General features: G+C 48.4%; 9 protein-coding genes across 9 annotated transcripts; 6 read left to right on the forward strand and 3 right to left on the reverse strand.

Moving 5' to 3' along the window:
- Window positions 1-632: 632 nt before the first annotated feature.
- On the forward strand, window positions 633-2,303 carry J7337_012590 (uncharacterized protein; the record flags this gene model as incomplete). Its single annotated transcript, XM_044830102.1, has 2 exons — window positions 633-1,150; window positions 1,220-2,303. The coding sequence occupies 2 exons, from the start codon at window positions 633-635 to the stop codon at window positions 2,301-2,303; spliced, it is 1,602 nt and encodes a 533-aa protein (XP_044675018.1).
- Window positions 2,304-3,367: 1,064 nt separating this feature from the next.
- J7337_012591 (uncharacterized protein) lies at window positions 3,368-5,093 on the reverse strand (the record flags this gene model as incomplete). The annotated part of the gene is made up of 4 exons (XM_044830103.1): window positions 3,368-4,104; window positions 4,154-4,490; window positions 4,546-4,647; window positions 4,701-5,093. The coding sequence occupies 4 exons, from the start codon at window positions 5,091-5,093 to the stop codon at window positions 3,368-3,370; spliced, it is 1,569 nt and encodes a 522-aa protein (XP_044675019.1).
- A 1,423-nt stretch (window positions 5,094-6,516) lies between these two features.
- J7337_012592 (uncharacterized protein) lies at window positions 6,517-8,912 on the forward strand (the record flags this gene model as incomplete). Its single annotated transcript, XM_044830104.1, has 3 exons — window positions 6,517-7,196; window positions 7,250-7,948; window positions 8,003-8,912. The coding sequence occupies 3 exons, from the start codon at window positions 6,517-6,519 to the stop codon at window positions 8,910-8,912; spliced, it is 2,289 nt and encodes a 762-aa protein (XP_044675020.1).
- A 228-nt stretch (window positions 8,913-9,140) lies between these two features.
- Window positions 9,141-9,527, reverse strand: J7337_012593 (uncharacterized protein; the record flags this gene model as incomplete). The annotated part of the gene is made up of 1 exon (XM_044830105.1): window positions 9,141-9,527. The coding sequence occupies one exon, from the start codon at window positions 9,525-9,527 to the stop codon at window positions 9,141-9,143; it is 387 nt and encodes a 128-aa protein (XP_044675021.1).
- A 1,437-nt stretch (window positions 9,528-10,964) lies between these two features.
- Window positions 10,965-12,649, forward strand: J7337_012594 (uncharacterized protein; the record flags this gene model as incomplete). Its single annotated transcript, XM_044830106.1, has 6 exons — window positions 10,965-11,293; window positions 11,343-11,373; window positions 11,427-11,570; window positions 11,618-11,747; window positions 11,801-12,437; window positions 12,541-12,649. The coding sequence occupies 6 exons, from the start codon at window positions 10,965-10,967 to the stop codon at window positions 12,647-12,649; spliced, it is 1,380 nt and encodes a 459-aa protein (XP_044675022.1).
- Window positions 12,650-13,752: 1,103 nt separating this feature from the next.
- J7337_012595 (uncharacterized protein) lies at window positions 13,753-14,784 on the forward strand (the record flags this gene model as incomplete). The annotated part of the gene is made up of 1 exon (XM_044830107.1): window positions 13,753-14,784. The coding sequence occupies one exon, from the start codon at window positions 13,753-13,755 to the stop codon at window positions 14,782-14,784; it is 1,032 nt and encodes a 343-aa protein (XP_044675023.1).
- Window positions 14,785-14,891: 107 nt separating this feature from the next.
- Window positions 14,892-18,445, reverse strand: J7337_012596 (uncharacterized protein; the record flags this gene model as incomplete). The annotated part of the gene is made up of 8 exons (XM_044830108.1): window positions 14,892-15,011; window positions 15,071-15,340; window positions 15,393-15,661; window positions 15,712-16,093; window positions 16,977-17,214; window positions 17,272-17,754; window positions 17,809-17,857; window positions 17,971-18,445. 8 exons carry the CDS (start codon window positions 18,443-18,445, stop codon window positions 14,892-14,894), a joined length of 2,286 nt encoding a protein of 761 aa, XP_044675024.1.
- Window positions 18,446-20,171: 1,726 nt separating this feature from the next.
- J7337_012597 (uncharacterized protein) lies at window positions 20,172-21,630 on the forward strand (the record flags this gene model as incomplete). Its single annotated transcript, XM_044830109.1, has 3 exons — window positions 20,172-20,764; window positions 20,815-21,384; window positions 21,441-21,630. The coding sequence occupies 3 exons, from the start codon at window positions 20,172-20,174 to the stop codon at window positions 21,628-21,630; spliced, it is 1,353 nt and encodes a 450-aa protein (XP_044675025.1).
- Window positions 21,631-22,149: 519 nt separating this feature from the next.
- On the forward strand, window positions 22,150-26,070 carry J7337_012598 (uncharacterized protein; the record flags this gene model as incomplete). The annotated part of the gene is made up of 5 exons (XM_044830110.1): window positions 22,150-22,728; window positions 22,780-23,838; window positions 24,151-24,490; window positions 24,599-25,307; window positions 25,368-26,070. 5 exons carry the CDS (start codon window positions 22,150-22,152, stop codon window positions 26,068-26,070), a joined length of 3,390 nt encoding a protein of 1,129 aa, XP_044675026.1.
- Between the last annotated feature and the right edge of the window lie 888 nt (window positions 26,071-26,958).

Genomic DNA, 26,958 nt, shown 5'->3' on the forward strand with positions numbered 1-26,958 from the left:
TCCTTGTCAATCCTCACCGGCGTGAAACCTAACGTTAGCACGAGCCGTTGAAAGGCTTCGAAGCCGTTTCGCTATCAACGGTCCCTTTTAGAAAAGCCTCTCTCCTCATTCGCGAGCCCTCGGCATTTGCGTCGCACTTTTTCTGCGGAGATCATGGACGATTTGTGAAAAAAATTACCGCAGAAATGGTATCACTGCCTGCAGGAAAACGTACTGTACTGTACTGTACTGGAACCCTTGATCCCCGCTTACTTCGGCTCTCGTGATGCAGACCAGAGTTTTACCGCGCTCGTACTTCGTCTTATAGGCTTGAGCAAACAAGGTTGAAGCATTGGACCATCCTTCACAGTCCAAATGGAGCATTCTACCCCGTTGGAATGCACCGTCGACGTTGCAACCCTTGACTGACTCGCAGCGATGCGATAGTCAAAGGTCCCTCTGTCTGACCCACGCTTGTGCCGCCTGGTGTTGAAGATAGCCAACAAATGGTTCATTGCAGAAGCTTGCGCAGCATGTGAGGATGCTCTTTGGGACTTGGTGTTTTGCTGTGCAGATCTTTCATATATAGATCTTCCCCTCTTCTGCTCTCTTCTCGCTGGATCGTACTGTTTCTAGCCGCTGTATCTGCCATCATGGGCCTCCTCTTGCTTCCAGCTGTGGTTCTAGCCGCACTTGTCGTGTATTACGTGCTCTTCCCCAAGAAAAAGACTGGCCTTGACCTCCCTCCTGGTCCCAAGCCTCTCCCCATTGTTGGTAATGTCTTTGACCTTCCGCCGGCTGGAACGGCTGAGTATAAGCACTGGGCCAAGTTCAAGGATCTGTATGGACCCATCAGCTCTATCAATGTCCTTGGAACGCCCCTCGTTGTCCTGAGTGACCGAGAGGCTCTTCATGACTTACTGGAGAAGCGGTCGACCAAGACCTCGTCCCGACCTTGGTCACCCTTCGCAAGTGAGCTATGCGGATATAGCGTATTCCTTCCTGTCATTCCCTATGGAAACAAGTTTCGATATTTCCGTAAACTGGTGCACCAGCAGATGGGCACCAAGTTGATCTGCTCCAAATTCCGCGACACTCAGGATCTGGAGTCACTTCGGTTCCTTGTAAGGACGATTGAGAGACCCGAGGAGTTCCAGAAGCATATCAAGACGTAAGTTCAGCCATTAGCAGTATAGTAAGCCTGCCCCAGCGAAGTATTGGCTAACCACTTTCACCACAGTGAAGCAAGCGCTATCATCTTGCGAATCATCTACGGATACAACATTGAGCCCAAGAAAGTCGACCCTCTCGTCAGCCTGATCGAGAAGATGATGATCAACTTCTCCGACGCCTTTGTTCCCCTGTCCTGGGCCGTCGACATCGTACCCAGCCTCGCCCGCCTCCCAGATTGGTTCCCCGGAACTTCTTTCAAGAAGACTGCAAGAGAATGGCGTAACACTACCGATCAAGCATTGAACACCCCTTACAACTTTGTCATGGATCAGATGGGTAGCGGAACAAACCGACCGTCATATGTCTCTCAGCTCATGAGCAGTAAGTCATTTAAGAACGGCAATGGTACTGGAGAGCCTACCAAGGAGGATATCGAAGCTGTTAAGGCTACTGCGACTATCATGTACGGCGGTGGTGCTGATACTACCGTCTCGACTATCAGCAGCTTCGTCCTTGCCATGATTGCTTTCCCCGAGGTTCAAAAGAAGGCTCAAGCTGAGATCGATCGCGTCACTGGAGGCGAGAGACTGCCGACATTCGAGGATCAGGACCGCATGCCTTTCATCAACGCCCTCTGCAAGGAGGCTCTTCGATGGATGCCTGTCGTTCCTACCACTACGACCCACGTTACTGAGGAAGAGATTGAGTATCGTGGATACCGCATTCCCAAGGGCACATACCTCATCCCCTCAACGTGGTGGATTCTCCATGACCCCGAAATCTACGCCAACCCTGATGCCTTCGACCCTGAGCGCTTCATCTCGCCCCGAGATGAGCCTGACCCCAGTGACTTCGCTTTCGGATATGGCCGCAGAATCTGCCCTGGTCGATATCTGGCTGAGGACAGTATCTTCATGACAGTCGCTCGATTGTTGGCGGTGTTTGATATGCGCAAGGCTGTTGACGAGAACGGAAAGGACATTGATGTCGTGATTGATGGCACACCAGGTTTGATTAGCCACCCCGTCGAGTATGCTTACAGCATTACACCAAGAAGCGCCAAGCATGTTGAGATGGTTCGGGCTGCGGAGAGGGTACATCCTTGGGAGGAGAGTGACTCTAGTCTATTGAAGAAGGATTCTCCTGTTTGAGTTCATGTAGCTAAGAATAAGATACCTTTGAACTCAACCAAGAAGATTCAGCAATCAGTGTAATGTGTCGACGTGACGTGATGTTCACAGTCGTCAATGATGTGCCAGACTTGACTGAAAGTTCCAATACTGTTATTCAGCAACATTAATCGAGATACCATGACCCAGTGGCCCTTGCAAGAAGTCACAGTGAAGAAGGATCGATGAGAGCGGGCATAGCTGACGAGATATTCCGCTTGATCTTGAATCAGCCACATTACTGTACATGATGCCGTGAGCAGAACGACCTGGTAATTAGCATCAGTGCTGATATTCGGCGTGAATGCTGAAGGGAAAGCCGCAAAAGATTGCTATAACTGCAGGTCAGCACCCGCCCAATCTTCAGACCAACAAGACAAACTGCACACTACAAGAACAACACAATCACGCATCATATCACTTGAAAACCCGGCAAACATTTCAACTGCCCACTAAACAATTTGACCATTCAATCATTTAATCATTCAACCATTCACCATGTGTATCAAAGTCGTCGACTATGGAAAATGCACCGAATGCCCCGACCGAGTTAAGTGGAAAACTCCGGCAAAGCTCACTCAGTGCCAGTTGAGCAAGGACGGAAAGCCGTGCCAGACAATCGAGCAACCTCGAGACAACCCTGTTACTTGCGACGAATGCCAAGACAAGAAAACAGACGGAGCATATGAATATGGAGCAACGCCTCTCCCCAACCCTTCCCAGTGATGGCCTATCTTGGTTAGGAGAAGGCGTTCTTCAGTGGAGGGAGCTGCTAGAGCTAGGTTTGCCCGAGCGAGACAGACTGTAGAAGGGGCATTGAGACAGTTATTTGGAACCTTCTGAAATCCACCTTTTTAAGTCCGCACTGCTTGAGCCAACAAGTGAAACCATGCTGCTGTGCACAATTATGTCAATATGGGCTTGACTGTCGTATGACTGTGATTTATTCCAGAATTCGGCTTGTAAATTAAAATAACCATTAACTAGTAGATGTCTAAGTAAATTTCATAATAAAACTGTAACCAAGAAGTCTTGTTTGTTGGCAATCATGGTTTGACGAAGCGATACTTGATGTATGGAATCCAGCCCTTGGGCATATCAATTTTCTGAGCAGTGAATGTGCAGGGGCTGAAGACAGGCCAAGTATGATCTTTTGAGAATCCGGCCTCGGTGAATGTCTTTGTGACTTCCTTCCTGCAAGGGTATTTGAACTCAAGATTGTACCAGCGATCATACGACGCAGTTCCCCACTCGACCACCATCTTGTTACCTCTGAGAGGAAACTTGAGGAAGTCATTATCGAAAGCGTCGATCGCATTGATGAGGGTAGTGAGAGAACCTTGAAGCTCTTTCTTCAGGTTACCCTGAATCTGAATGAAGCCATCACGAACCTTGCGTGAAGCCGCAGTCTTAGAGAGCTCCGCGTTATTCTTCCAGTTCTGAGTCAGCTGAGCGTTGATCTTCTTCAAAGCATCACGAGATCTCGACTCGTGCTTGGTCAGGAGAATGAGAGGAGTAAGGTTTCTCTTGATGTCGTTGGCATACATGTTGATTTCAGAAGTGACAGTACCGTAGCCATGCATGATGCCGCGAAGCGTGTCGAATCTCCCTTCATCCATAATATCAACAAGGTTATTAGGGATAAGATACTGCGTATCAAGGTTGTAGGCAGCCTGGATGTTGCCCAAGAAGTTATAATAGATGAACTCGCGCTTCTCGTCGGCAGAGTTAGCGGCGGCGATGATGTTGTTGAGATCCTTGACTGCTTTAAGAGCGGCAGACACTGTGGAAGTTAGCAATGAAAAGTCACGCAGAGCGGAATAGTCACTGACCATTATTGAGGTATGTAGAAGCGGTCTTGCCGGAGCAAGCGTTCTTCTGACAGATACTCTTCTTGATCGAGTCGACCTTGGTTTGAACCGTCTTGACACGCGTTTGAACGGTGGTTGCAGCATTCTTGATGGCCATGATTCGGTTCTTGTAGGGTGTAGCAAAGGTCTTTTCCCAGTCGGCGAGCATCTTTGACATCTGACCGTTCTTGATCTCAGTGCCCTTTGGAATCCACTCAAGAAACCATTCCAAGACGGAATCGAGTTTGTCTTCGGAGCATCCACCAGCATCGCATTTACTAAGGCGCTCGACAAGGTCTAAGTAACTCTTCGTGTTGATCTATAGCCTCGTCAGTTACTCGCTCAAGCTTAGGTGAGCATAAAAGACGACGTACCTCTGCTGCCTTCTGTACTACCCACCCATCCTTGTTGGCAAGTTGGTTGGAAAGAACAGTGCTCCTGGTGCTCCCGTACTTGAAGCCGCGATTGGCAAATTCCTGTTTGTGGCTTTAGCATGCATCAGATGAGATGACGGTGGAGGAAGACCAACCTCTTCAGCGCTGTTGGCAGTTGCCAAAGCAATCCATTTAGCGCCCTTGAGTTTACCGTCCACCCAGACAGCGCGTTCTGTCTTGACTTCTTTGATAGCTCGGGGTGCCTCTCTACAGTATGCTGTGTAGCCGCCGACGAAGCCATCATTGCCCATGGCATCGTCGATAAGGTCGCAGATGTTCCGGTTGTTGGTCAATATTTGAACGCCACAGGGGCTAGTGTTGAAGCATGTTGTGATAGGCTCTGAGCCGTATGGGATCTGGAAGTACTTGTCACAACCGTAGGTTCCTTCAGTGGATTTGCAGATGGCGTCGAGACTTTGACCAGGTCCAGCAAGGACCCTGGGCAAAAGTGCCGAGGCAAGGAATGGGAAGGATTGATAGCCACGCATGATTGACTGGAATCAAGAAAGTCGTTTTGATCTCAGAAACCCAGGCGAGCCATGATCGGAATTTTGGTGGGAAATAAACAGTTAAGAATGACGACCCCTGGCCCAGTAGCGCATGTGGCATTTTCAGCTCCAAACACCAACTTTGATTAGTGACATTCAGCCCTGGCAGTCTAACGCGCCGCCACAACTACTAATTCATTCCACATGCCGGAATTAGACACTTATGACCACGATGACAGGGTTGTTGATTTGTCGCCAGTTTCTGGTTTAAGCGAAGCTATTTTTTAACCTTATATATCCAAGCCACAAGACCGGTCCAGACTGACGGTTTTAACGCTATTTCTCTGGTGTCTCGGTTGTTCAGTATCCCTTACGTGAAAGGCTAGCCCAACAAAGACATAAAGGGCCTTTGGTTGAGGGATTCTGCCTTGCCAGATCAAGGATATTCCTGTTTTTGAGTCGGGATGGTGTCCACTCGCTGCAAAGGAGACCATCCAGACCAGCTGAACCCATGCTTGGGTGCGAGAATGGTTGGCTCTTTGGCACAGAAAGAGCTATCTGCAAGGACTGGAAAATGATAAAAAAAAGACTCATGGCTGAGGTGTGGATATAGAGAGCCTAGGGAGAGTATTTCAAGAGTGACGACTTGATCCTCAGCCCTATGGACTAGATTGACGCACTGCCTTTGCCCAGGAGCATGACCCCCCGGCCAAGGCGCAGACTCTCGGCAATTCCAACTTCCGTTTGATGTGGCTTGAGATTGCTTGTGTCTTGAGAGGTAGGCATTGCAATCTGGCAGAAGATCCTTCCGTGGGTAGTATCGACGGGCCCTGACTTGATTTAAGGACTTTTTACCAGAGTCTGCTACTGCCCTGCACATCGAATAGCTGGGCTTTGATCGAAAATCTTTCCCTGAGGTAGTAAAGAGAGGGACTTGTGATATTAGTGCTACTTTTATGGAAACGTAGGGGCAATCTAGCATCATCCATTATCCGGTAATTTACTAAAATCTAGCGTCATCTGTCTTCAATGATGAGAAAATCTATATTTGTGTTGCTCATTCTTGTAGCATTATATCTATGTTTTAGTCACTGTTTGATTTATAGTTAAAAACTATGGCCCTTGTGCTTTTGGGTGCCAGGCTGAAGTTGTTGTTAACGTAATGTGTCCTTATAACCCAGCTGTTAGGGTCACTCAATGGGCAGGCAGCGGCAAACAGCTGCAAAGGGCAAGCAAACTAGAGCTTGACTGTAGCCTCACGGCAAACCTGAAAATTCTAAGAAAAAAGCTCACAAACAAACTCGACTTTGACCCACTTGCTAGCCAGTCCTACGTCCCCCTTTAACTGACATCTTGGTAACCTAAAATTTGCATCACCTGAGCCCAAAACTCAACAAAATCACCCTAATCTGCCGCCATCACCATGACCAACACCACCAACAAGACAGACATGGATTTGGAGACGGAAGACGGCTATGCCGCTCTCCTGGAACGGTTGAAAGCTGACTTGATCAAAGCAGAACCAAGCAAAGGTCAACTTGTAACTGACTACCCAGATCCTGAAGCTCTTGCCGAGGCATTCCGACAGGAAGCTACGAAAAGCAAAGGCACGAAAGAGGAGAAACCCGCCTACGTCACTCCGATCCCAGATCTCTACGAGCCATGCCTAATCCCCGAGAAGGACCTTGTACTGATGTCCATCTCTGACATGAGACTCCAAACTCATCACTGCGGTAAGAAGGTCTTGCTTCGGGTGAAGACCGCACCCGCTCGGGCCGCAGCTATCATGACCATCGTGGAAGATGGAGAAGGAACGGCAGTCCTACTATCGCTTTACCATCAGCTCCATGTTGACTTGTTGACCATCAGACATCCTGCTCAAGGCTCCATAGCCATCCTTAAAGATCCCTTCTTCGAGACAATAGCCGAAGAGGCTTACGCCCTGCAAGTCTACCACCCAAGCGACATCATCTGGCTGGAAGACCACGACGAGAGAATCCCCGAGCAGTGGAGAGTCAACAGAGAGACCATGAACAGCGCAGAGTATCGGGCCGAGGGAGAAGAGCTCGCGAACAAGGAGCACTGGCTGCCCGCACTACACTCGTCGGTGTCTCCATGACCTTTAGATCTATGACCTTGTTTCTAACACAATCAAGTTACAACTTGGCTATTGATACAGCAGTGTCACCAGATGAGAAGCGGCAAGCACATCTCGGCCGTTCCGAAGTCAATCTCCGACTGGATCGCCCTTATCAGGCGATGCGAGACGCTATCGAAGGAGATCACCCTACAGATTGTACCGAGGAGTCCTTAATTCTTCAAGCTCGCGCATTCTACACCCTTGGAGATTTCGAGGAGTGCCTACAGAAGCTTCGGGTTCTCACAGTGTTGTTTCCCAAGAGCGTGCTTGGTTTGAGCCTGAAGTCAACCGTCTCTAAAAGACTCAAGGAGCAGTATGATGGCGAGTATGCATTTGAAGACATGCTTGTTGAAGCTCAAGAGAGACCTCCACTGATTGACTGCGCCACCTTCTCCTCTCTTGTCGAGATCCGCGACGCCCCTGGCCGAGGCAAGGGGCTCTTCCTTACCAAAGACGTATCTGCTGGGGACTTGATACTCTGCGAAAAGGCGTTCTCATACTGTTTTATGGATAAAGAGAGTCATAAGACATATCCCGTCTTAGCGAACGTGCCCCGTGAAGAAGCGAAAGGTGGTGGCGTTGTTCTCTTGTGGGCACAAGTTACCGAGAAGTTGTATCACAACCCAGAACACATTTATACCGTCCAAGAACTCTTCCACGGCGACCACAAGAAGCTCCATATCACTGAATGTGACGAATGTCCTGTTGTTGACGGGTAAATTTATCTCACCGTGACATGTTGTCGGCACTCCTGCTAACGTGGTTGTAGCCTTATGGTAGAAAGAATCATTCACTACAACGCAGTGAACACCCCGAAGACTACAAGCAATGACTTCGAAACCAGAGTTTTTATCAAGAAAGAGACCGCCCTAGTGATCGAGAACATGGACTCCACGTACTCGACCTCTGGGATCTGGCTCCTCGCTTCCCGAATCAACCACAGCTGTGTCAGCAACTGTCGGCGTTCCTTTATTGGCGACATGCAAATCATCCGAGCTACGCAAGACATGTCCGCCGGGACGGAGCTGCTTCTCTCCTATTGTACTCCCATCACCTTTGAGTCCTACGAGGAAGTACAGAAGCGCCTGTCAACTTGGGGTTTCAAGTGTACGTGCGATATATGCAAGACCAGAAGCAAGGAGAACAAAGCTACCCTGGAAAAGCGACGCAAGATCTATAATGAGGCTTTAGAGCTTCTGAAGACTCAAGTGCTTCAATTCAACTTTGCCAAAGCCAGAACACTCCTGAAACAACTGGAGAATACCTACAAGGGAAAGTCTGCCAACAAAGTTCGACTAGAGCTTGCAGAAATTTGCTTTGCGATGGGCGACCACTACACGAAGTCGGTAATGCCCGCTGATTTTGTCAAGATGAGCGTGAAGTCGCTCGAGTCACTTGGCTTCATCATTGTCGCGTATATTCCTGGCCAAAAGCCTGACGACTATCGATTCGAAGTGAAGAAATGGGGCATATCGACCAACTATGTTGTTTACTTGTTCCTTAATCTGGCACATATGTACGGTATAGTATCTCGACAGCTCTCCATAAAGGTTTTCAACTACGCCATAATCTCGTACAGAATGCTTGTTGGCGAAGTGGTCTCGATGCCACGGCTGCTCCCGGACGCCGCTGAGCACTTCAATTCTATTGTTCACACTGCAATGAGTATCCGGAGTTGAGCGAAACCTATGGGCGCGACTATAAATTGGGTTGGGCGAAGCAGTGGAATAGTCAGCTATGGCTTTGAAGCAGGAAAGATGGACAGGAGAGAGGGAATGAATGTAAATTAGCTCCGTTGTTGCTACTGATTGAGATCCCTCCCCAAGATATTGACTATAACCCCAAAAAGTACCGTTTATGTTCCCAGCGATCAACCCCTAACTACTGTCTCAACAGCTTCCAGGCTCTTAGGCGCTATTAACGTTGAAATAGCACAGAACCCATCCAAACTGAACAGGATTGAAGAGACTGATATGAGCAGGAGTCTTCTTCGTGAAAGCAGCGCTCCCAGGTTGGGTACCAAGGCTGTCTTTGTACATCTGACAGGTCACATTCTCAGGGTCGATCTTCTCGCCGTCGGGGAGAAGGAACTGAACGCCACGGAGCTCAAGATCGGTAATCTGATAGTCGACGTGCGTAAGCTTCCCAAGGGGAGCGTCGACGAACTTGTGAGTGTTCTGGTCTCGGTTGAAGGCATAGACGCTGGCTGTTGCGAAGTTTTCTGTCTTGGGGGCAGCTGCTGCGGTGAAGGCGAGGGTTGCAACCGCAGTGGTGAGGATAGCGGTGAAGTGCATGTTGGTGAAGAAGTTGGTTGATTTAGAGTGAAAATTGATAGAAGACTGAGAATCTGTATTGAAGTAGTGTATGAGAGATTGTTGGTTGAATTGGGTTGCGATCGAATGCCGAGCATGGCGAGTCTCTTTATACACTTGGTCATATTTAAGCGTCGCCAGCTACCATATCCTCCCTCACTATTTTTAGGGAAGTAAGCTTCCTACGGCTTTAATACGGACTAATCTTCTCGTGTTGACTGACTGTATATCCTGCGGACCATTCAATATTCAAAGCCTCAAATAAGAATAGTCAGCGCTTGTTTCAACACAGTACCTCGAATTACTTTCCCGTATTTAATGGTTTGTCTTCCTGGTCATAATCCACACTTTGGAGGCTGCGTGACTTCATGCACGTCGATCCTCTTCCCAAATGGTATAATCAAAATGTCTCTGCGCCAATGGCTGTGAGGCAGTCAGCAACGGTACCTCGTGTCCCGGTCGATCATATGTCAGATTTGAGCCGCTCGTCAGCCCAAATCATCCAAGCCATGCAGCTCCATGCTTACTATAGAAATTGCCGAAAGCCCTTGGCAGCACTGAGATGGTGGTGCGCTTTCTGTATACGAACTTGACAGGCATTGTCAGACAAAACATTGGGCGTTGCCCATTGGAGACCACTTGTAATTAAATCTTCCTCAGCTTCCATCCTGAACTCCTCTGACCTTTGTTGCGCTGCCCGTGAGGGGTTGACACAACCCTGAAGCTTTGTCCTTCCACCCGCTTTATCAAGATTTGCTGGGTTTCTACGCTTCAATGTCATAGAGAGACATGAGGCAGAGGAACTGCATTAAGTCGAAGACTTAGAAGCGGCTGCGAGAAACTGAGGATTTCAAGAAGAAATGCCAGATGGTAGTCACGAAGTGAGACCAGTGAACTATTGTTTGATAAAGCCACTTTCAAAACAGTTTATACAGGCCATATCGTATCCAATACACTCACTGCGAGATATTGACATGTTCCTTTGTTCCTTGACGTTCCAAAATGGGGAAATCTGTACAGGGACTGAGCGAGCGTAGTGACGGAGCAAGCAAGGTCACTACGTGACTCCACTTCTGCTTATCGGTGAAGAATTCAAAAGGAAGCCAAAGAAGATAGAAAAACGTTTATCAACACGAAACCCTAAACTCGAATCGGAAGAGGTAAATGAAGTTATCGAGATGATAGTGAATTAACTGCGGGAGCCAATCGGTCATCTCTTAGAGATTCCTGTTTGGTGCAAGCGCCGTGAGGGCAATCTGATGGTCTCTTTCATTGGACAGTCTTCTGCAGCACACATCAAGATGCTCCACTTCACGTAAATCGGGCTTGACACGATGGGATGCCAGGAATGGATGGATATATAGCCATGGCATTCCCCTTCTCGAGTCTTTATTCTTTTGTTCTCAATAAAAACCCAAAATGGCGGTACTCTCTATTTCTCTTTTTGCTGGAGCAGCAGCGCTCATCTTCATCGGTGTTCTAATCGTCCGTCTGCGCTCACCTTTGGCTTCCCTACCAGGACCTCGCCTAGGTCTCCTTACACCCTGGCAACTGAGATACCACGAGCTACGCGGCAAAAGAACACAATATGTCCATCAAATGCACCAGAAGTACGGAAACGCAGTCCGTGTAGCCCCAAACGAGGTTGTCTTCTCGTCACTTGACGCTATGAAGGAGATCTATCTGTCGAAGGGCAGTGGCTTTGATAAGACAAGTTTCTACAACCTCTTCTCTCAGTTCGGGCTCAGGTAAGTTGAAATCAGTATCACTGTGATATATAGAGCTAACCGAGGAAAGGACAATGTTCTCAATGCTGCTAAAAGGCCCAGTAAGTCTCGAACTCGCTTTGGAACGAGCAAGACACTAACCAGCCCTTTACAGCATAGCCAGAGACGACGGGTAATCGCTGATCGTTACGCAAACACCAATGTAAACCGTGAAGATTCTCTACACGGCATACAAGAAAGATCACGAAACTTCATCACTCGGTGTCGAGATGCTCCAAAGCAGGAGCTTGACGTTTACGTAAGGCTATATGATCCGTTCTGTGCTTCCTGGCTAACTCGAAGTAGATGTTCCTCCACTGCTACGCGTTCGACTGCGTCACGCATCATCTGTTCCATCCCCATGGTAGTGACTCGATTCTTCAGGCGTCAGACGAAGAAACACTCCATGAGGCGGTATTTGACAATAGCCTTGTTCGTAAGTATCCCCGAGATCTTTGGAGGGTACAGCACTGACGCAAATGACAACAGGAAGACTCTTGAACTATTATCACCCGACTCTTGGTAGCGTTACAGGCAAGCTGGGCTTGTTCGGAAAGTCACGCGGTATTCCTCGAGCTACAGAACTCGTGCTCAATGGTGTGAAAAAGGGCGGTGTCGCTGACTTTACACTGGTGAGTCGCATGCAGGAAGAGAAGTTCGGCATGGGCATATTTGACATCGCATCTGAATGCATGGATCACATGCTGGCTGGGATTGAAACCACTGGTGATGCGCTGTGCTTTCTGATGTGGCAGATCTCCCAGCCAGGCTATACTTTCATACAGGAGCGCCTGCGCGATGAGTTCAGAGCCAACCCTGATGTTCCTTTCGACCAACTTGAGTACCTCGAAGCAGTCGTCAAAGAAGGTCTCAGAGTCTTCCCTTCGATCCCTATGAGCTTACCAAGGTGCGTGCCCGAAGGCGGCGCAACTGTAGATGGCCATTGGATACCTGGAGGTACCATTGTGAGTTGTCAACCATACTCAATGCATCGAATGGACGAAGAGGTGTTCCCTCGCCCAGATAGCTTTGAACCGCAGAGATGGCTAGAGGAGAAAGGCTCAACTGAGCGAAACCGACTGTTCTTTGCGTTCTCTAATGGAGGCCGTGCATGCATCGGAAGGCAGTGAGTATATGAGCTCGTACATCATGATTCCAGCTAACATGTTGTCCAGTCTTGCTATAGTTGAGATGAAGACACTTTTGCGTGACATCTATTCACGATATAGAACAGTCCCTGCGGATGGCATGACTTGTGATATGAGTATGGATGACCAGATCTTCACATCTCGACCGAAAGACCAGAAGTGCATTATGAAGTTTATCGAATGGGATTGAGGTTGCAGGGTGTAAAAGTCGGAGGGACTGCTGCCGAACTTTGACGTAGTGGCTAAGGAGAAAGACGGCATCTCAGGCCCAATTGAAAACCGATTTTCTTTCATAAGTAAGAATGCGAAGGCCTCACCGAAGTCTTGGAGATATGATGCATTCGTAGATGTTGCTTTGACAGAGTTTGTTGAAGTAGAATACTCTAGAACTGGTGAGTGAAAAGCAACACGAAGTTCGTAGTTCGTAGTCAGGGGGAACTAATCTTGTTCTGGCGTTAGTGGTGTAGCGTAGCCCTGCGGGGACTTCCACAAAGCCCAGCTCGCTGGAGCCACTCGCCAAACCATTACCAACTCATCTCAATCGACCGCGACCGCGACCGCGACCGCGACCATAGCAATGAGCGCTCTGGTTCCAGAAACTCCGAAATCGTCAACAAGGAAAACCAGGTCTCGAGGAGGGTGCGTGCGATGTCGTCGTCGGCGGCAAAAGTGTGACGAGGGTAAGCCTTGTTGCGATAGATGCGTCGAGGCTGGGAGCATCTGCAAATACGAAGTCACGCTGAGTTGGGGCGGAAGATCATTCGCCAAGTCCACCTTCGGAAAGTGCCTTCATGATATCGAAAGAACGGGTATATACGTTCAATTGACGAGAGACTCGAGTGAACACTGACTTATGCTGTATTAGATAACACCCCGACAGGCAATGGCTTCGTCTACAGCACGACCCCTGCCCAGTCGCCTGGGCCCAGGGCACCGCGGAGGACCACAGCGACGCAGTCAAATGCCAGCCACTTGCGAACACTTCAGCCCTCGACAGAAAGCCATGTGCCGGAAATCGCACCGAATACAAAAGATGGGAACGTCACCACTACCAATGCCTTACTGATGTTGAGAAGCGATTGCATTCCTGAGGCTTCAGTCAGGGTTCAATCACTAGATGGTCTAAGCAGCCCGCTGCAAGAGTTACAAGCACCCGTTCCGCGACCGCAACATCAGATATCCTTTCTCCCGCCCATGGCTCAATACCTCTTCCAATTCTACCTCTCTGAAACGATGAGACTTACAGTCCCCAGCAGCTATGCAAAAACAGAGATTTGCCGCTTCCTCGTCCCAATGTCGCTCCAGGAGCCCAGCTTACTCTACGCCGTAATGGCTTTCGCCGCTGTTCACCTTGATGCCATCAGTATGCTGCCCGGAAACTCGCAACGACTTATCGACAGTCTCCATTGGGCAAGCATCAACCATCTCCGAAGATTGTTGGAACATGCTGACACCACGTCACAAACCGTAGCATTGGCTACAACGAGAACGCTCTGCCAGGCTCAGATCTATGGTGGAACATCATTATGGCGCATCCATCTCGATGGTGCGCGTGCTATCATTCAGTCTTCTCAAACAGGCCAAGTGATGACTCGGCCTAACATTGCTGTGAACACGGGGTTTTTGGATAGTTGGTTCCATAATGCGGAAGCACTAGCTTCCCTGAGCCCGGCCGGGCTGCTCGGTGGTCAGCTTCTTTTCCACGGCCAGTCTGACTCTGGGGCGTTTCTCGACATTTACGGTGGCGTCATGTCTGATCTTCCAGCATTGTTCAAAGAAGTCGGAGCTCTCCTGGAAAAGAAGCACACACGGACACCTGAACTCGAACTCGAAACGGATAGTCTCGTCCAACAGATCCTTGGTAGGCTTTTCCGCGACAAAGCCGAGAACATGGTCATCGCATCAGATATGCTCTCGTCCCTCTCAGCGAACGATATCCAAAACTATGCCCTCAGCAACGCCGGGTTTCTCTATATGGCACTCTTGCACCTGTACTGTAGTATGAGATCTCTGCCTCCTTTCGCTGCCGAAGTCCGCTTTTGCATTGCTCAAATCATTAATTGCGCTCATAAAATGTCTCGTGAGTCTGGACTGTCGCCTAGAGTACTGCTAGTCTCACCCTTGTTCACCGCTGGGCTTTATGCTATCGGGTCTGCGCGAGATGAGATCAGGCATGAGCTGGCAGACATCGGAAGATGGATGAAGACTCCTCATCTTTTTAAGACACTGGAGCTATTGGAAAGAGTTTGGCTTCAACATCCTGATGACTCCACGCGCACTTGGGAAACGATTGAAGATATCAGCGTTGACTTTCTTCCTTACTAACTCGCAACTACTTGAGTAAAGCTTCAGGCCATGCCAACTGGTAGAGAGGTGATATAGAGACACCAGCCACCACGACGAGCACATAATAGCCCACCACATGTTTGGCACTAGACTCTCTCAGTTTCAACGACGTTGAGCTCGACGCTTAACTTTCCAACAGTCTCTCCGACACCAGGTTCCTGCATTTTGTAACCTCTGAACTTTCTGGCTGGCAGCTTCTCGTTGAACTGTACAGAATAGTGAGTAACTTTGCCTCGGTCTCTGCTTCGACTTCGGGTTTGCTTACCATAGCGTCGATCTCTTCCAAGGTTCGTCCTTTAACCTCAGGCAGGTAGAAGTACACCCAAACAGCACTAATGATGCAAGAAGGGAACCAGATGTAGCCGTATCGTGGCCCCCAGTTCAGCGCAACGGGGTTGATGAAGTACGGAGCGGTGAATGTGATCAGCCAAGCGCCAAGGAACCCGGCTGCTGCAGCAAGGCCGAAGGTGTAGGTTCGAAGGCGCTGTGATGGGATTTCGCCGGCAACCATCCATGAATATGGAGCTATCATGCCCTGAAAGAGAAGGTCAGCAACGCCGTGTTGGAATAGACCTTGGAGTACTCACATTGAAAGCCATCATGTAGAAGCATGAGAGCGCAACCAGTACTTTGCCGGTGACGATCGCCCCTGGATTGTGATCATAGACAACTGCGATGATCAATTGGAAGATTCCAGCAGTTATGAGGCCACAAAAGAGCAGTACTCGTCGTCTTCCATATCGCACAACGATGCAAACATTGGCGATGATAGCAAGCATACCTGCCATGCTGAGAACGTTACTCATTGCAAATGGGTCTTGAACCTTGGCCATGGCGAAGAAGTAGGCCTTGTAAGCTGTTTAAAGGTCAGTTGCGTATTCCTTGGCGGACAACAAGGATGGTTACCAATAATGAACATTGATCCAGTGGCAGCTTGAAGGCAAACAGCACATATGGAGATCATGGTCCGCCTTCGATCGATCGGATTGTTAAACATATCGAGGATACCGACACCCTTGGACAATGCACGCTCGTTGTCAATAGCTTGACGGATTTCTGCAAGCTCCGCTTCGGTGTCTGCGCCCTCTGGCCTCAGCCACTTGAGCGACTTGAGGCCATCTTCATGGCGTCCTTGAAGAACAAGCCATCTTGGTGACTCTGGAATGAACGGCAAACCGACGAATATGATAGTTGGAACTATATATATCATTCCGAGAGGGATGAGATATGCAGAGCGATCGGGGCGTTTCGCTGTGGCCCAGTCGATTATGGTACCGATGAGTGTACCCTATGAACCACGAGTCAGTATCGATGTATTCTTTATACTATCAGATGGGAGTACTGACAAAGGTCGTGCACAGATGAAACACGGTCAAGAACAAACCACGATACTTTGCCGGACTACTTTCTTGGATGTACAGTTGGGAGAAGGTCATGAAGTAGCCGTTGGCCAACCCGATAAGAAGTCGACCGACGTACAGCGGCCCAATATGAGTCGTAGTCATCATGATGATGTTCGATACTGCGCAAAGAATGCAAGCCATCCAAAGACACATCTTCCTTCCAAGCTTTGCGGCAACGAAACCCGCGAGACTGGAGCTTATGAAGGCGCCCATCGTCATCAGGGACGAGATAAGCTGTTGTCGAGTGGTGTCAATGTTCCATCCGATTGCGACTTCGGGGTCTCGGTAGCCATAGATCTGATCAAAAGTGATGATCAGTACAAAGCTCGGATGCTTGTCAAACAGCATGCAATTCAGTTGCCTACCTTCAGAAAGCCAGGCATGGCTTGTAATCCACCGATTAACCCGAAGTCAAGACCATATTGGAAAGGAGAGAGAACAATGATTCCGCATGCTGCGAAACATCGCCAATGGGCACGGATGGTATCCTGCGATTGGTTTGCCATGATGAAGAGCCAGATGAAGTGAAGATAATCAGATGAATCAAGCAGTTAACCGCGATGGACGTTTCTGCGGCTACAGTTTCCTTTCATACTGGAGCTCGACTAGAGAGACTTGGCCAATCGCCTCACAATCGCTCTTCCAGACACAAAAACAGCGAAACCTCTTATCACTAGCTATATCGATGAGGGTTGGCGCTCAACCGAAGTGCGGGGTGCATAATAGGTTCCACTTAGAGTTGCAGATCAAGTCAGAGTTACGCCCTACTTGGGCTGTTGCAGGGGCCTCATCGACCAGCGTGTTATCCTTGACCTCATGCCCTGGAGTTTTGAGAGCACTCTCAAAATTCTCCTCTGCGTACTGTTCGGCATCAAATTGGTGAATCCAATCCTCGCGTGGGAATCCGATACTGCTAGGATCTTTTTTGACTTTATCCCAATCCGTTTTGTGCCACAGATCTCTGGTTGACTCTCCCGTCTTCTGAACCGCCTTCACGCGCTCATATCTAGCATCGTGTTAGTGTTGCTAGAGAAACAGACAAGTAGCGCGTCATTATTCATACCTTAAATCTTGATGAGCCTTGAGCGCACCAGGAATGTTGTCTTTGCCCGCTCGCTTCAAGCAGACAGCAATGGTAACTCCATCTTCCATGGCCTGAGTTGCACCTTGGGCACTCGTCGGTAGGAAAGGATGAGCAGCATCGCCAAGAAGTGCGATTCGTCCTTTGCTACTGATCCAAGTCGGCAAAGGGTCGCGATAGACCAGCTTCCAATCAACCACTGCCGGTGTCTTCTCCACGATCGCTCGACATGTTGGATCCCAATCCTTCAGGAGCTCTAACACTTCTTCTATCTTACCAGGGAACGACCACGACTCATCGATATCATGGTCATCTTTGTGAGTAAGTACCCAACAACAGTCCTTGCCGCCTTTCAGCGTTGAGAACAGGAAGTGCACATCTTGTCCGATCCAGCCGTTGAAGGTATCACCATTCTCGCAGAACTCTTTTGTGCGAGGGTCTTGAATCATATCTTTGTTTGAGAACCTTAAATTTGTTAGGAAACTGATTTGGGGTCACTGTCAAAGACTTCAATCTTACCATGCCCTCCAAACAGCGTATCCGCTGCTCTTGGGCTTGTCAACATATCCTAGAACAAGCTCTCTTGCCTTTGACCTCACCCCATCAGCACCAATTACCACGTCGCCAGTGATCTGGAACAAGAGTTAGTAGAAGATCTGTATTCCGTGGAACATATGTAACCCGCCTTCTCTCCCGTCTTCAGAATAATGCCAGCCTGTGTAGCGTCCTCGAAATACTCAGATACTCGCTGGCCGAGATGAATCGGAATCCCCAGCTCACCGCGCGCATAATTGAAGATAATCTCATGCAACTCGCCTCTGTGGCCGTTCAACACTGGAGTTTCAGGGTTTGGAGGGGGACGCTTTTGATGGTACACAACCTCCCCTGTGTCCCATTTATGAATTCTGAAGCCGTAGTCTTGAATGTCAATACACAAGGGGCGCAGACGAGCGACAATCTCCCCGTCAGACCAGCGATTAAAGATCCTGCCGGCATTGCCACCAAATGATATAATGTCTCCGAGAACTTTGAGTTCAGGAAAGGACTCATAAATCTCAACGTCGTGCCCTTGCCGGTGGCATTCAATAGCGGCAGTTAAGCCGCCAAAGCCAGCTCCAACGATGATAACCTTGATGCCGGATTTGTGAGCAGCCATGATTTGATGAGAATGAACAGTTGGTACTGGCACTCTCAGGATGTTTCACTTGGGGCTTGATGCAATATGTCACTTATGTGATCATCGTAGGGAGCGGAAACCATCACCCTGGGATGCCGAGGTAGCTGTCCCGGTCTTGTCCCCCGCCTTGTTGATCTGCAACTAAGATCCTTCTGCAGCCAAGAGTTGGTAGGTCATGCTAGTGCAACTCACTCGGGAACAAACACTACGGAACTGGTAATATTTCTGGCTCTGTCATCGGCTGGCTTCACTTGCTGCCGATCAAGCCCTGTCCCAAAGTAACCATGGTCTTTGGTGAGACATGCTCCATCCTCGATACGGAACAGCCAACTCGGACACCCAAATCACAGAGTAGTATTCACCCAATAGCTGGAGCAGATTGTTATCGCCTCTTTACTCATATCATGCAACGTGCTTGACCTCCGTCGGATACAGTCCGCAGGGGTATCAAATGTGCATTTCCGCGATTTTTTAGGTATTTCTTGCCACAACAGAATTAATAACACCAATAAGATATCATATATTCAGTATATCTATAGAGATAATACTAGACTGATCTACAAGCAGATCAGTCAAGATTGGCTATAAAAATCCTTAGTCAGAAGTACCGATTTTACATTTGATCCCCCTGGGGGCTGTATCTGTACGATAGCAGCCAGGTTTGCGGCCCCATTGGCAGAGAAATCTGCAAAGCAACGCAAGTCCTGCGGGCTGCGGACAGGTTTCACAACGTGACTGACATGTCATCGCTTTGTCATGCAATGCTGTGGCAATCCATACCAATCTGGATGATGAGGGGGGAAATGTTACCCTGATCCCGGCATTTGCCTCGGGAATTAGCAGCACAGCCAGTTGCCGTGTTCAGAGGCTCTCAACTTGAGCTGGAAACTCATGCAAGACGAGACTAAAACTTCAGCATGACTCTCAGATTGCGGGGAAGTACTTGGCAATTCCCTTAGGCTTCACATCTTGTTGGATAAAGTTGATGCAAGGGCAGTTCTAGTCCATAACTTTGTAGCTTTGGGTTTAGTATGTCAACTACTCCCATCGGATCCATACCGCCGAACCCAACACGAGACTGCGACTCTTCGGAAGAAACACCCCGATAACCCAAAGAGACAACACCCATTCCGCACTTTCAGGCTGACGACCGCAGGCTAGGCTCGTACGTACGTTATGGCGTTGCCCAATTGCGAAGCCTTGTATCATCTGTCTTCAGGTTGGCTGCCCCAATGGAATTGCCAACCACGCGTCATAGACTTCGGCAGTTGGTCAATTACTCATGCTGAATAATCTGTCCCAATCAAAAAACAATCGTGCTTTGCTCATGAATCGCACGATCGGCACATAAGCGTAGGTTCCCGTCCGTCTTGAGTCTTCGGCAGAAATCCAAGAACCTTCTAGCGTCCTTCTAGTAGATGGTGTTAACGTTATATCGAAGCCATACCTCGGTAAAGAGTTTCTAATCCAAGCATTGCCGCCGTGGACTAAACCAAAATTGTGGTTTGAAAGTGGAACATGACGGCATTGACTGGGTCTTTGGAGCGAAGCTCGTGACAATGATGGAACAATTACCATTCAAGTCATGACATCAGAAATATCCGATTTCTAATATTCGCAATCGTTTATAAACGTGCACATGTCTCGGCGCTTTTTGCTCTGGTGAATAGAACAGCAAGCTGTAAAATACTAATAATTTCCAAAAATGGCACCAAGACGATTCTCGACTGAACCTGCAGACGCAAGCCCTTTGGGCCAGCCTCTGAAATTCGAGTTCAGCGGTAAAACCGCCAAGAACCGATTTATGAAGGCGGCAATGACAGAACGACTCTCAACATGGGATCCTAAAGCCCTTGAGAAGCGAGGCGTTCCTACACCAGAACTTATCAACGTCTACCGACGATGGGGCGAGGGAGATTTCGGTGTTATCCTGACTGGAAATGTCATGATTGAGTATGACCAGCTCGAGGCTGCTGGAAACCCCATCGTGCCACGAGATGCACCCGCGTCTGGTGAGCGGTTTGAAGCATTTAAGGAACTTGCAGCTGTTAGCAAGAAGCATGGAAGCTTGATTATTGCGCAGGTCAGCCATCCTGGACGCCAGGTCGCTGATAACATTCAAAAGAGCCCTATTTCTCCTAGTGATGTGCAACTTGAGGGTGAGGTGATGGGCATGCACTTTGCCAAGCCAAAGCCCATGGATGAGCAAGACTTCAAGAATGTTATTGAGGGTTTTGCTCATGCTGCCGAGTTCCTTCACAAGGCTGGTTATGACGGTATTCAATTGCATGGTGCACAGTAAGCAAGCCAAGTCTCAGTGCTCTGGATATCACACTAACTGAGAGAAGTGGTTATCTTTTGGCCCAATTCCTTTCACCCACAACAAACAAGAGAACAGACAAGTACGGCGGTTCAATCGAGAACCGATCTCGCATCATCTTCGAGATCGCTGATGCCATCCGTGCGCGTGTTCCCTACAAGTCATTTAGCCTGTCCATCAAGGTCAACAGCGTTGAGTTCCAAGAAGGCGGTTTCTCCACCGATGACTGTAAGGTCCTTTGCAAGCAACTCGAACAGCATGGCTTCGATTTCGTCGAGCTTTCTGGTGGAACTTACCAGAGCCTTGCCTTCTCCCACCGACGAGAGAGTTCGAAGAAGCGAGAGGCTTTCTTCCTCGAATTTGCAGAGAAGATTATCCCTGAGCTTACCAAGACCAAGGCTTACGTCACTGGTGGCTTAAGAACAGTCAAGGCGATGAATGAGGCTCTCAAGACGGTTCATGGTATTGGTTTGGCACGACCCGTTACTAATGAGTTTGACTTGCCTGCCAAGATTCTCAAGGGCGAGGCTACCAGCGCAATCGACACTTTGCTTGACGAGCAGAACTTTGGTATCACCAATGTTGCTGCTGGCACACAGTAAGTCTACATAAGCACTATAATCATTGTTCGCCGGAAGATTAACTTCTGTTTAGAATTCGACTAGTCGGTAAGGACAAGCACCCTCTTGACTTGAGCCGAGAGGATCACAAGAGAATCTTTGAAGAATCTATGCAGAAGTGGGGTGAGGGTATGGCGCATAATGATGATCAGTCTAAGTACGGATATGTTGATATTGACGGAGCCAAGTTGGAGCCATTTGGCCAAGCTTATGCCGCAGCGTAATTGACAATAGATAAATAGATCTAGTATAGATCATAATGTTGAATTCACAACAGACTTACTCAATATCACTGTCGCTGCCATTTCCCACTGTATCACTGTACAATACTCCAAATATTATGTTCAACTACAATCTCAGACCAGGCAACGAGAGGAGGGGCTAGATGCCTTGACCAATATGCATATCAGCTGATGTTAGCATAGCCCAATGACAGTCGTAGGGGTGACTAAACTGGCTAAAACAACGTCAAAATTATGACGTTGAGTTAAGCACCATTACAGTTGAAAATGCAAAGCGAGCTTGAAAAAGCCTTCATGATAGGCTTATTTCACAGTTCGGCAATGCTGCATGGTTAGGCATTATGCGGTTGAAAGTGTCTACTTGGCGCATGCTGCTGACCGTGCAGAGACCCAAGATATAATTTGGCTGAACCCCATTTTCACAATGATGTTCGACATCTACATTTTATTGCCGCCTTATTTACAACCCCAACATACCTTGTCAAATCAACTGAATTAGCCATGGCTGCGACACCCTGGACCCTAGTTCGTCTCATAGATGAGTGCGAGAATGCGGAGAAGCAGAATTCCAGCGATGAAGTCTTCATCTCCACTACTACGATTGAAATGTTGACATCGGAAGAGTGCGTTAGCGACATCCTAAGAGAACAAAAATGCCCAAATCGGGATGCCTTGAAGAAACGGATCTATGATGAAAAATGCCCTGCAAAGATCATATTTCTCATCTTAGCTCGAACCGGCAAGCTAGATCGCATTGGCCAGTTCTTATCCAATGGCTTTTCTGATCATCATCTTCCTATAGAGCTTCTATGGACGCGGGAAGGGTACAAATTCAAAAGTGCGAAAGATTCAAACTGGACTACAACTCCATTTGGAGCTGGAATTGACTATAATGATGTCGACTATTTCATTCAGAAGCAATGGCCATTCTTGGCCCCTATCTTCGAGGGAGAGTTCGAATATGTGCTGCAGCAAAGGGTCCCTTTACCGTTGGTCAAGCAAGGAATTCCTATTGTCTCAGGATTTAGTTCCGTTTCCGAGATTGAGATGCACCCTGCGCATGTTCCAGAGCAGGTAGAAGTGAGTCCGCCAAGCCCGACTCTTCAGCGTCTTTGATTTAACGTGACATAGCACTCGATGGCCATGAAGAAAATGGAGCTAGGGAGCGAAGATCAAATCAAGTATGTCAAAAAAGAGATGGCTAACGTAACATCTCTTCGGTTGCTGGATCATGACCACCTTGTCAAAGCAATTCTTGCCTGCAACAGAGGAAAGCAGGCCTTATTCTTCTTCCCATGGGCGAAGGGTGGAGACCTGTATAACTTCTTGAAAACCAATTCAACCGAGGGCATGGCTGCTATCATATGGATGCTGGATCAAATGGTTGGACTCTGTAGCGCTCTGAGTCTGTTGGCCGATAAAGGATATCGGCATGGTGACCTCAAGCCTGCCAATATCCTCCTGTTCCCGGAGAAGTCTGGTAGCTACCGCCTAAAGATAACAGACGTTGGACTCTCAAAGCTTCACATCCTGGCAACAAGCAGGCGACTAAACGGGACGACTGCCAAGGCTACCACAAGGCGATACAGCCCCCCTGAATTTGACCTCCTGTTTGATGAAGACGGGGAGCCAGTAGAAGACTCTGATGTCATCAAGCTATCACGCAAGTTTGATATTTGGTCTCTTGGCTGCGTCTTCATCGAGTTTCTCATCTGGGCCAAAATGGGACAGCAAGAGTACAAGGAATTCGACCGGTCTATGAAAAGTCACCGACGTTTCTGGAACTCTGCACAGGAAGACCTTGACACGAGGGTCAAAGATCGAATACAAAACCTAAATGGTTCTATCAAAGATACACCGTGTGATAAGGCCGTCCAGCGAGTTCTGACCTTGGTTCTGGATCAAATGCTTCTTGTCAACAGCGATGATCGTAGGAGTGCTTCGAATATTCACAAGGAACTGAAAAGCATAAGGGATAGTTACGGTGAGTATCTCCAGCCGAGTAACGTGGTTGATTTGCCGCTAGGCCTGACTGCCGAGCAGGCCGCCGAGTCCGATCATCGTCAAAACGGTCAGGGTCCGTTAAACGGAAGCAACGCCACGAGTCGAAGCGCTCCTGAGCAATCTGGTACCCAAACCAATGGTTTAAATACTACAGCTGTCCCTTCGGGTAATACCGCTGCTATGATTGTATGTGGAGCATGTGAGCTTCAGTGTGTTGAACTCGATAGCTGACGGTTAGATAGTATGTGAGTTGACTGTTGAGTCCGTCCGTTGGTGGAGAGTGGAAAGGCTGACGAAAGAACCGACATCGTAACATACAGAATGTATGTATCAGTCAATCTTGTGCTCTGGAGGTTCAATATCCCGTACTAACTACTCTCGAGCCTGTTAGTGCATCAAGAAAATTCTATCTTGATTCAGTCTGCTTACAAGACGCTATTAGCGGGTATGTTTTACAGTAGTCATCCTTTAGTATGCGGTATATACTAACTGGAACAGCAAAGTGCCAAGCTCCTTAATCAATGGACAGTCAGCCCAGACAATGAGTTTGCACAGAAATTCTTCTCTGAGACTACCAGGCCCAGCCCAGAAGAAAGGGGCCAACTGTGCGAATCATGTTCGAAACTTCAAATCTGGGAGCCCAATGCTACGATATCTGGTAGAGTGAGGGACTTCGGAACTTATACGTCAGCATGTAATTTGTGTAATCTTCTCTACGCCGTCTCGCAAAAGATTGGCCTTCAAGAGGATCAGAAATTACAATGCGCTCGGAACGGCCCTACCCTCAACTTAAATGGGCGTGACGGTCTGCCAATCCTGTCACTGTTCTCGGATCCTGGTATGCATTCACTGTAGCTAGCGACTGTCGTACTGACCGTTTCACCAGCCTTCAATTCTCATGATCTTGGATCAGTCCAAGTGGGATATCCAACTTTGTCCCCTTCAGAAAGCCGTGAACGGTATCGTCTCTTTCAAGAGTGGCTCCAAATATGTGATAATGATCACGGCCATGCACGGGACGCATCCTCCGGCGGCTGTGCTGTCCAGATGCCCACTAGGCTAATTCACGTGGGCGAGTCGAGTGAGCACTTGATTGATATTAAAGAATCTGGCTTTCTACGTTATCTTGCTCTTAGCCACTGCTGGGGGGGCAGCACGAGTCTGTCTACCTTGACTGACAACATCGACAAATTCCGCAATGAGATACCGCACGAGCAACTGCCTCTTAATTTCCAGGAAGCCATCAAAGTCACGAGAGCACTTAAGATACCATACCTGTGGATAGACTCACTGTGCATCATCCAGGATGACCCGGAAGACTGGCGACGAGAAGCTGCCCGAATGGGTCAGGTTTTCAACAACGCCTACTGCACAATCGCAGCGACATCAGCTGCGACATCAAACGAGGGCTTTCTTACTCCAAAGTTCAACTCAGCGCTTTTTGCTAATATAGAAACTCCTGGTGGTGGTCAGCTTTACATTTCGGAGTTTATGGAAGATTGTAACGAAGATTTAGAGTCAGCTCCCTTGAATACTCGCGGTTGGGTGATGCAGGAGCGAGCTTTGTCAAGGAGAACACTGCACTTCACCAAGACGCAAGTTTACTGGGAATGCGGAAATGGAATTCATTGTGAGAGGCTCTTCAAATTGTCAAAGTAAGTATTCGTTATTACTCATCATGCTCTTTGTCTGGTCTAACGATTACTTTTTGCCAGTCCTCAATCAGCTCTATTCGCAGACTCGGATTTCCCCAAGGCCATACTCAAGTACTACAAAGGTGGGCGAATCACTCTGTTTCAAAATCTTTACGAGAGATATTCCAGGCTCAGTTTTAGCTACATCTCAGACCGGCCAGTGGCCATTCTGGGTTTGCAGCAGCACCTTTCAAGTGTCCTCCAGACTCGCGGCGAGTTTGGCGTCTTTGAGCAGTACCTGGCGAGAAGTCTTCTCTGGTCCCGACATAAGGATATCTTTCTGAAAAGTATCATGTTCCAAGATGATCGTCGGGTTCCTTCTTGGTCATGGATGGCGTACGAGGGCCCGATCACATATGCGAACATACCTTTTGATAAGGTCGAATGGAGTACAGACTGCTTGCTGTCTGGTGAGGAAACCGGTACAGACGGCAACAGGGCAGTGTTGAAAGCAGTTGCTAGAGATATCAAATTGGGTAAGCTGGATATGCAAGATAGAGTCAAACTTGATGAAGGAGCATCTAGGCTCGAACCATCCAGCTTGCGGGGGATTGTCCTTGGTAAAGACAAGAAGCGAGAATCGCGAGCTCAGGTACACTACGTTCTCCTCGTTGCCTTATCCGAAGACGAATCAGAGCAGGCAAAGGTTTATGTTCGAGTCGGAGTGGCCTGGCTTCTTGAACATAACATCGCAAGGGTCGGAGAGGATGTTGTGATTTACTAGCTGTCGCTTCTCTAAATCTTGATTCATATTTCTCATTGAATACCCTTCATTTCCTTGCCGATTGCTATAATTCTACGTATAAAATATATGTGATGATGGTGATGATGGTGATGATGATGACTAGGTTCAGAGGCCCATACTATGTTTCCAGACTGTCATGGACGGTGAAATGAGAGTCTGATATGCGCCTTCGTGAGAGGAGCTTTTCTGAAAGTCTCGGGAAGATGCTTGGCACAGAACAATATAGTGTTACGTCCCACGTCTAAAAGAGTCCCGGTCCCATCGTATAGTGTATATGTCTTGTTGCATCTCGACAGAGAACTTGTTTCGGGGAAGACTTCGTTCGAGAATAGCAAGAAGCTTTTGTGGGCTAACATCCTTCGCGTTGATGCGGATAGTGTCGTATGATGAGCTGGTCATTGACCGCCCACTCGATTGTTGTTGCATTTGCCCAGGCATTCTGAATAGGACAAGAGATGTTGATGAAGTCGGACGTTGACGGATGGATAGATGAAAATATGCTTGAAATGGAAGTCGTAGAAGAAACACGGAAGTAGCTGATTTAAAAACACTCGATCACGGACGCGATATGACTCAGAAATGGCAAAGTGGGAAAAAGGCAGACGAGGCAACCTCAGAAGCGGGGGCTGTGCCTAGAGACAGCTTATGGGTGGCCTCCGTCTGACACACCACCTTGGAAAAATAGGCTCTGGGCTGGGCAATCAAGCCAAGTGATGCAGCCACTCGATAGCTGCTGCCTGGAATTTTCAGCCCTCCCTGCAGTTCTTCTCATATCAGGCTAGAGGAGGGTGCCAGAAGGATACATCGGCGTTGCGCAAAGGTGATTCGTGATGCTGATAACGAAGAGGTGGTGGCACGAGCCGCTCC

The sequence above is a fragment of the Fusarium musae genome, chromosome 10 (assembly GCF_019915245.1).
Source record: "Fusarium musae strain F31 chromosome 10, whole genome shotgun sequence".
NCBI classification, from domain to species: domain Eukaryota; kingdom Fungi; phylum Ascomycota; class Sordariomycetes; order Hypocreales; family Nectriaceae; genus Fusarium; species Fusarium musae.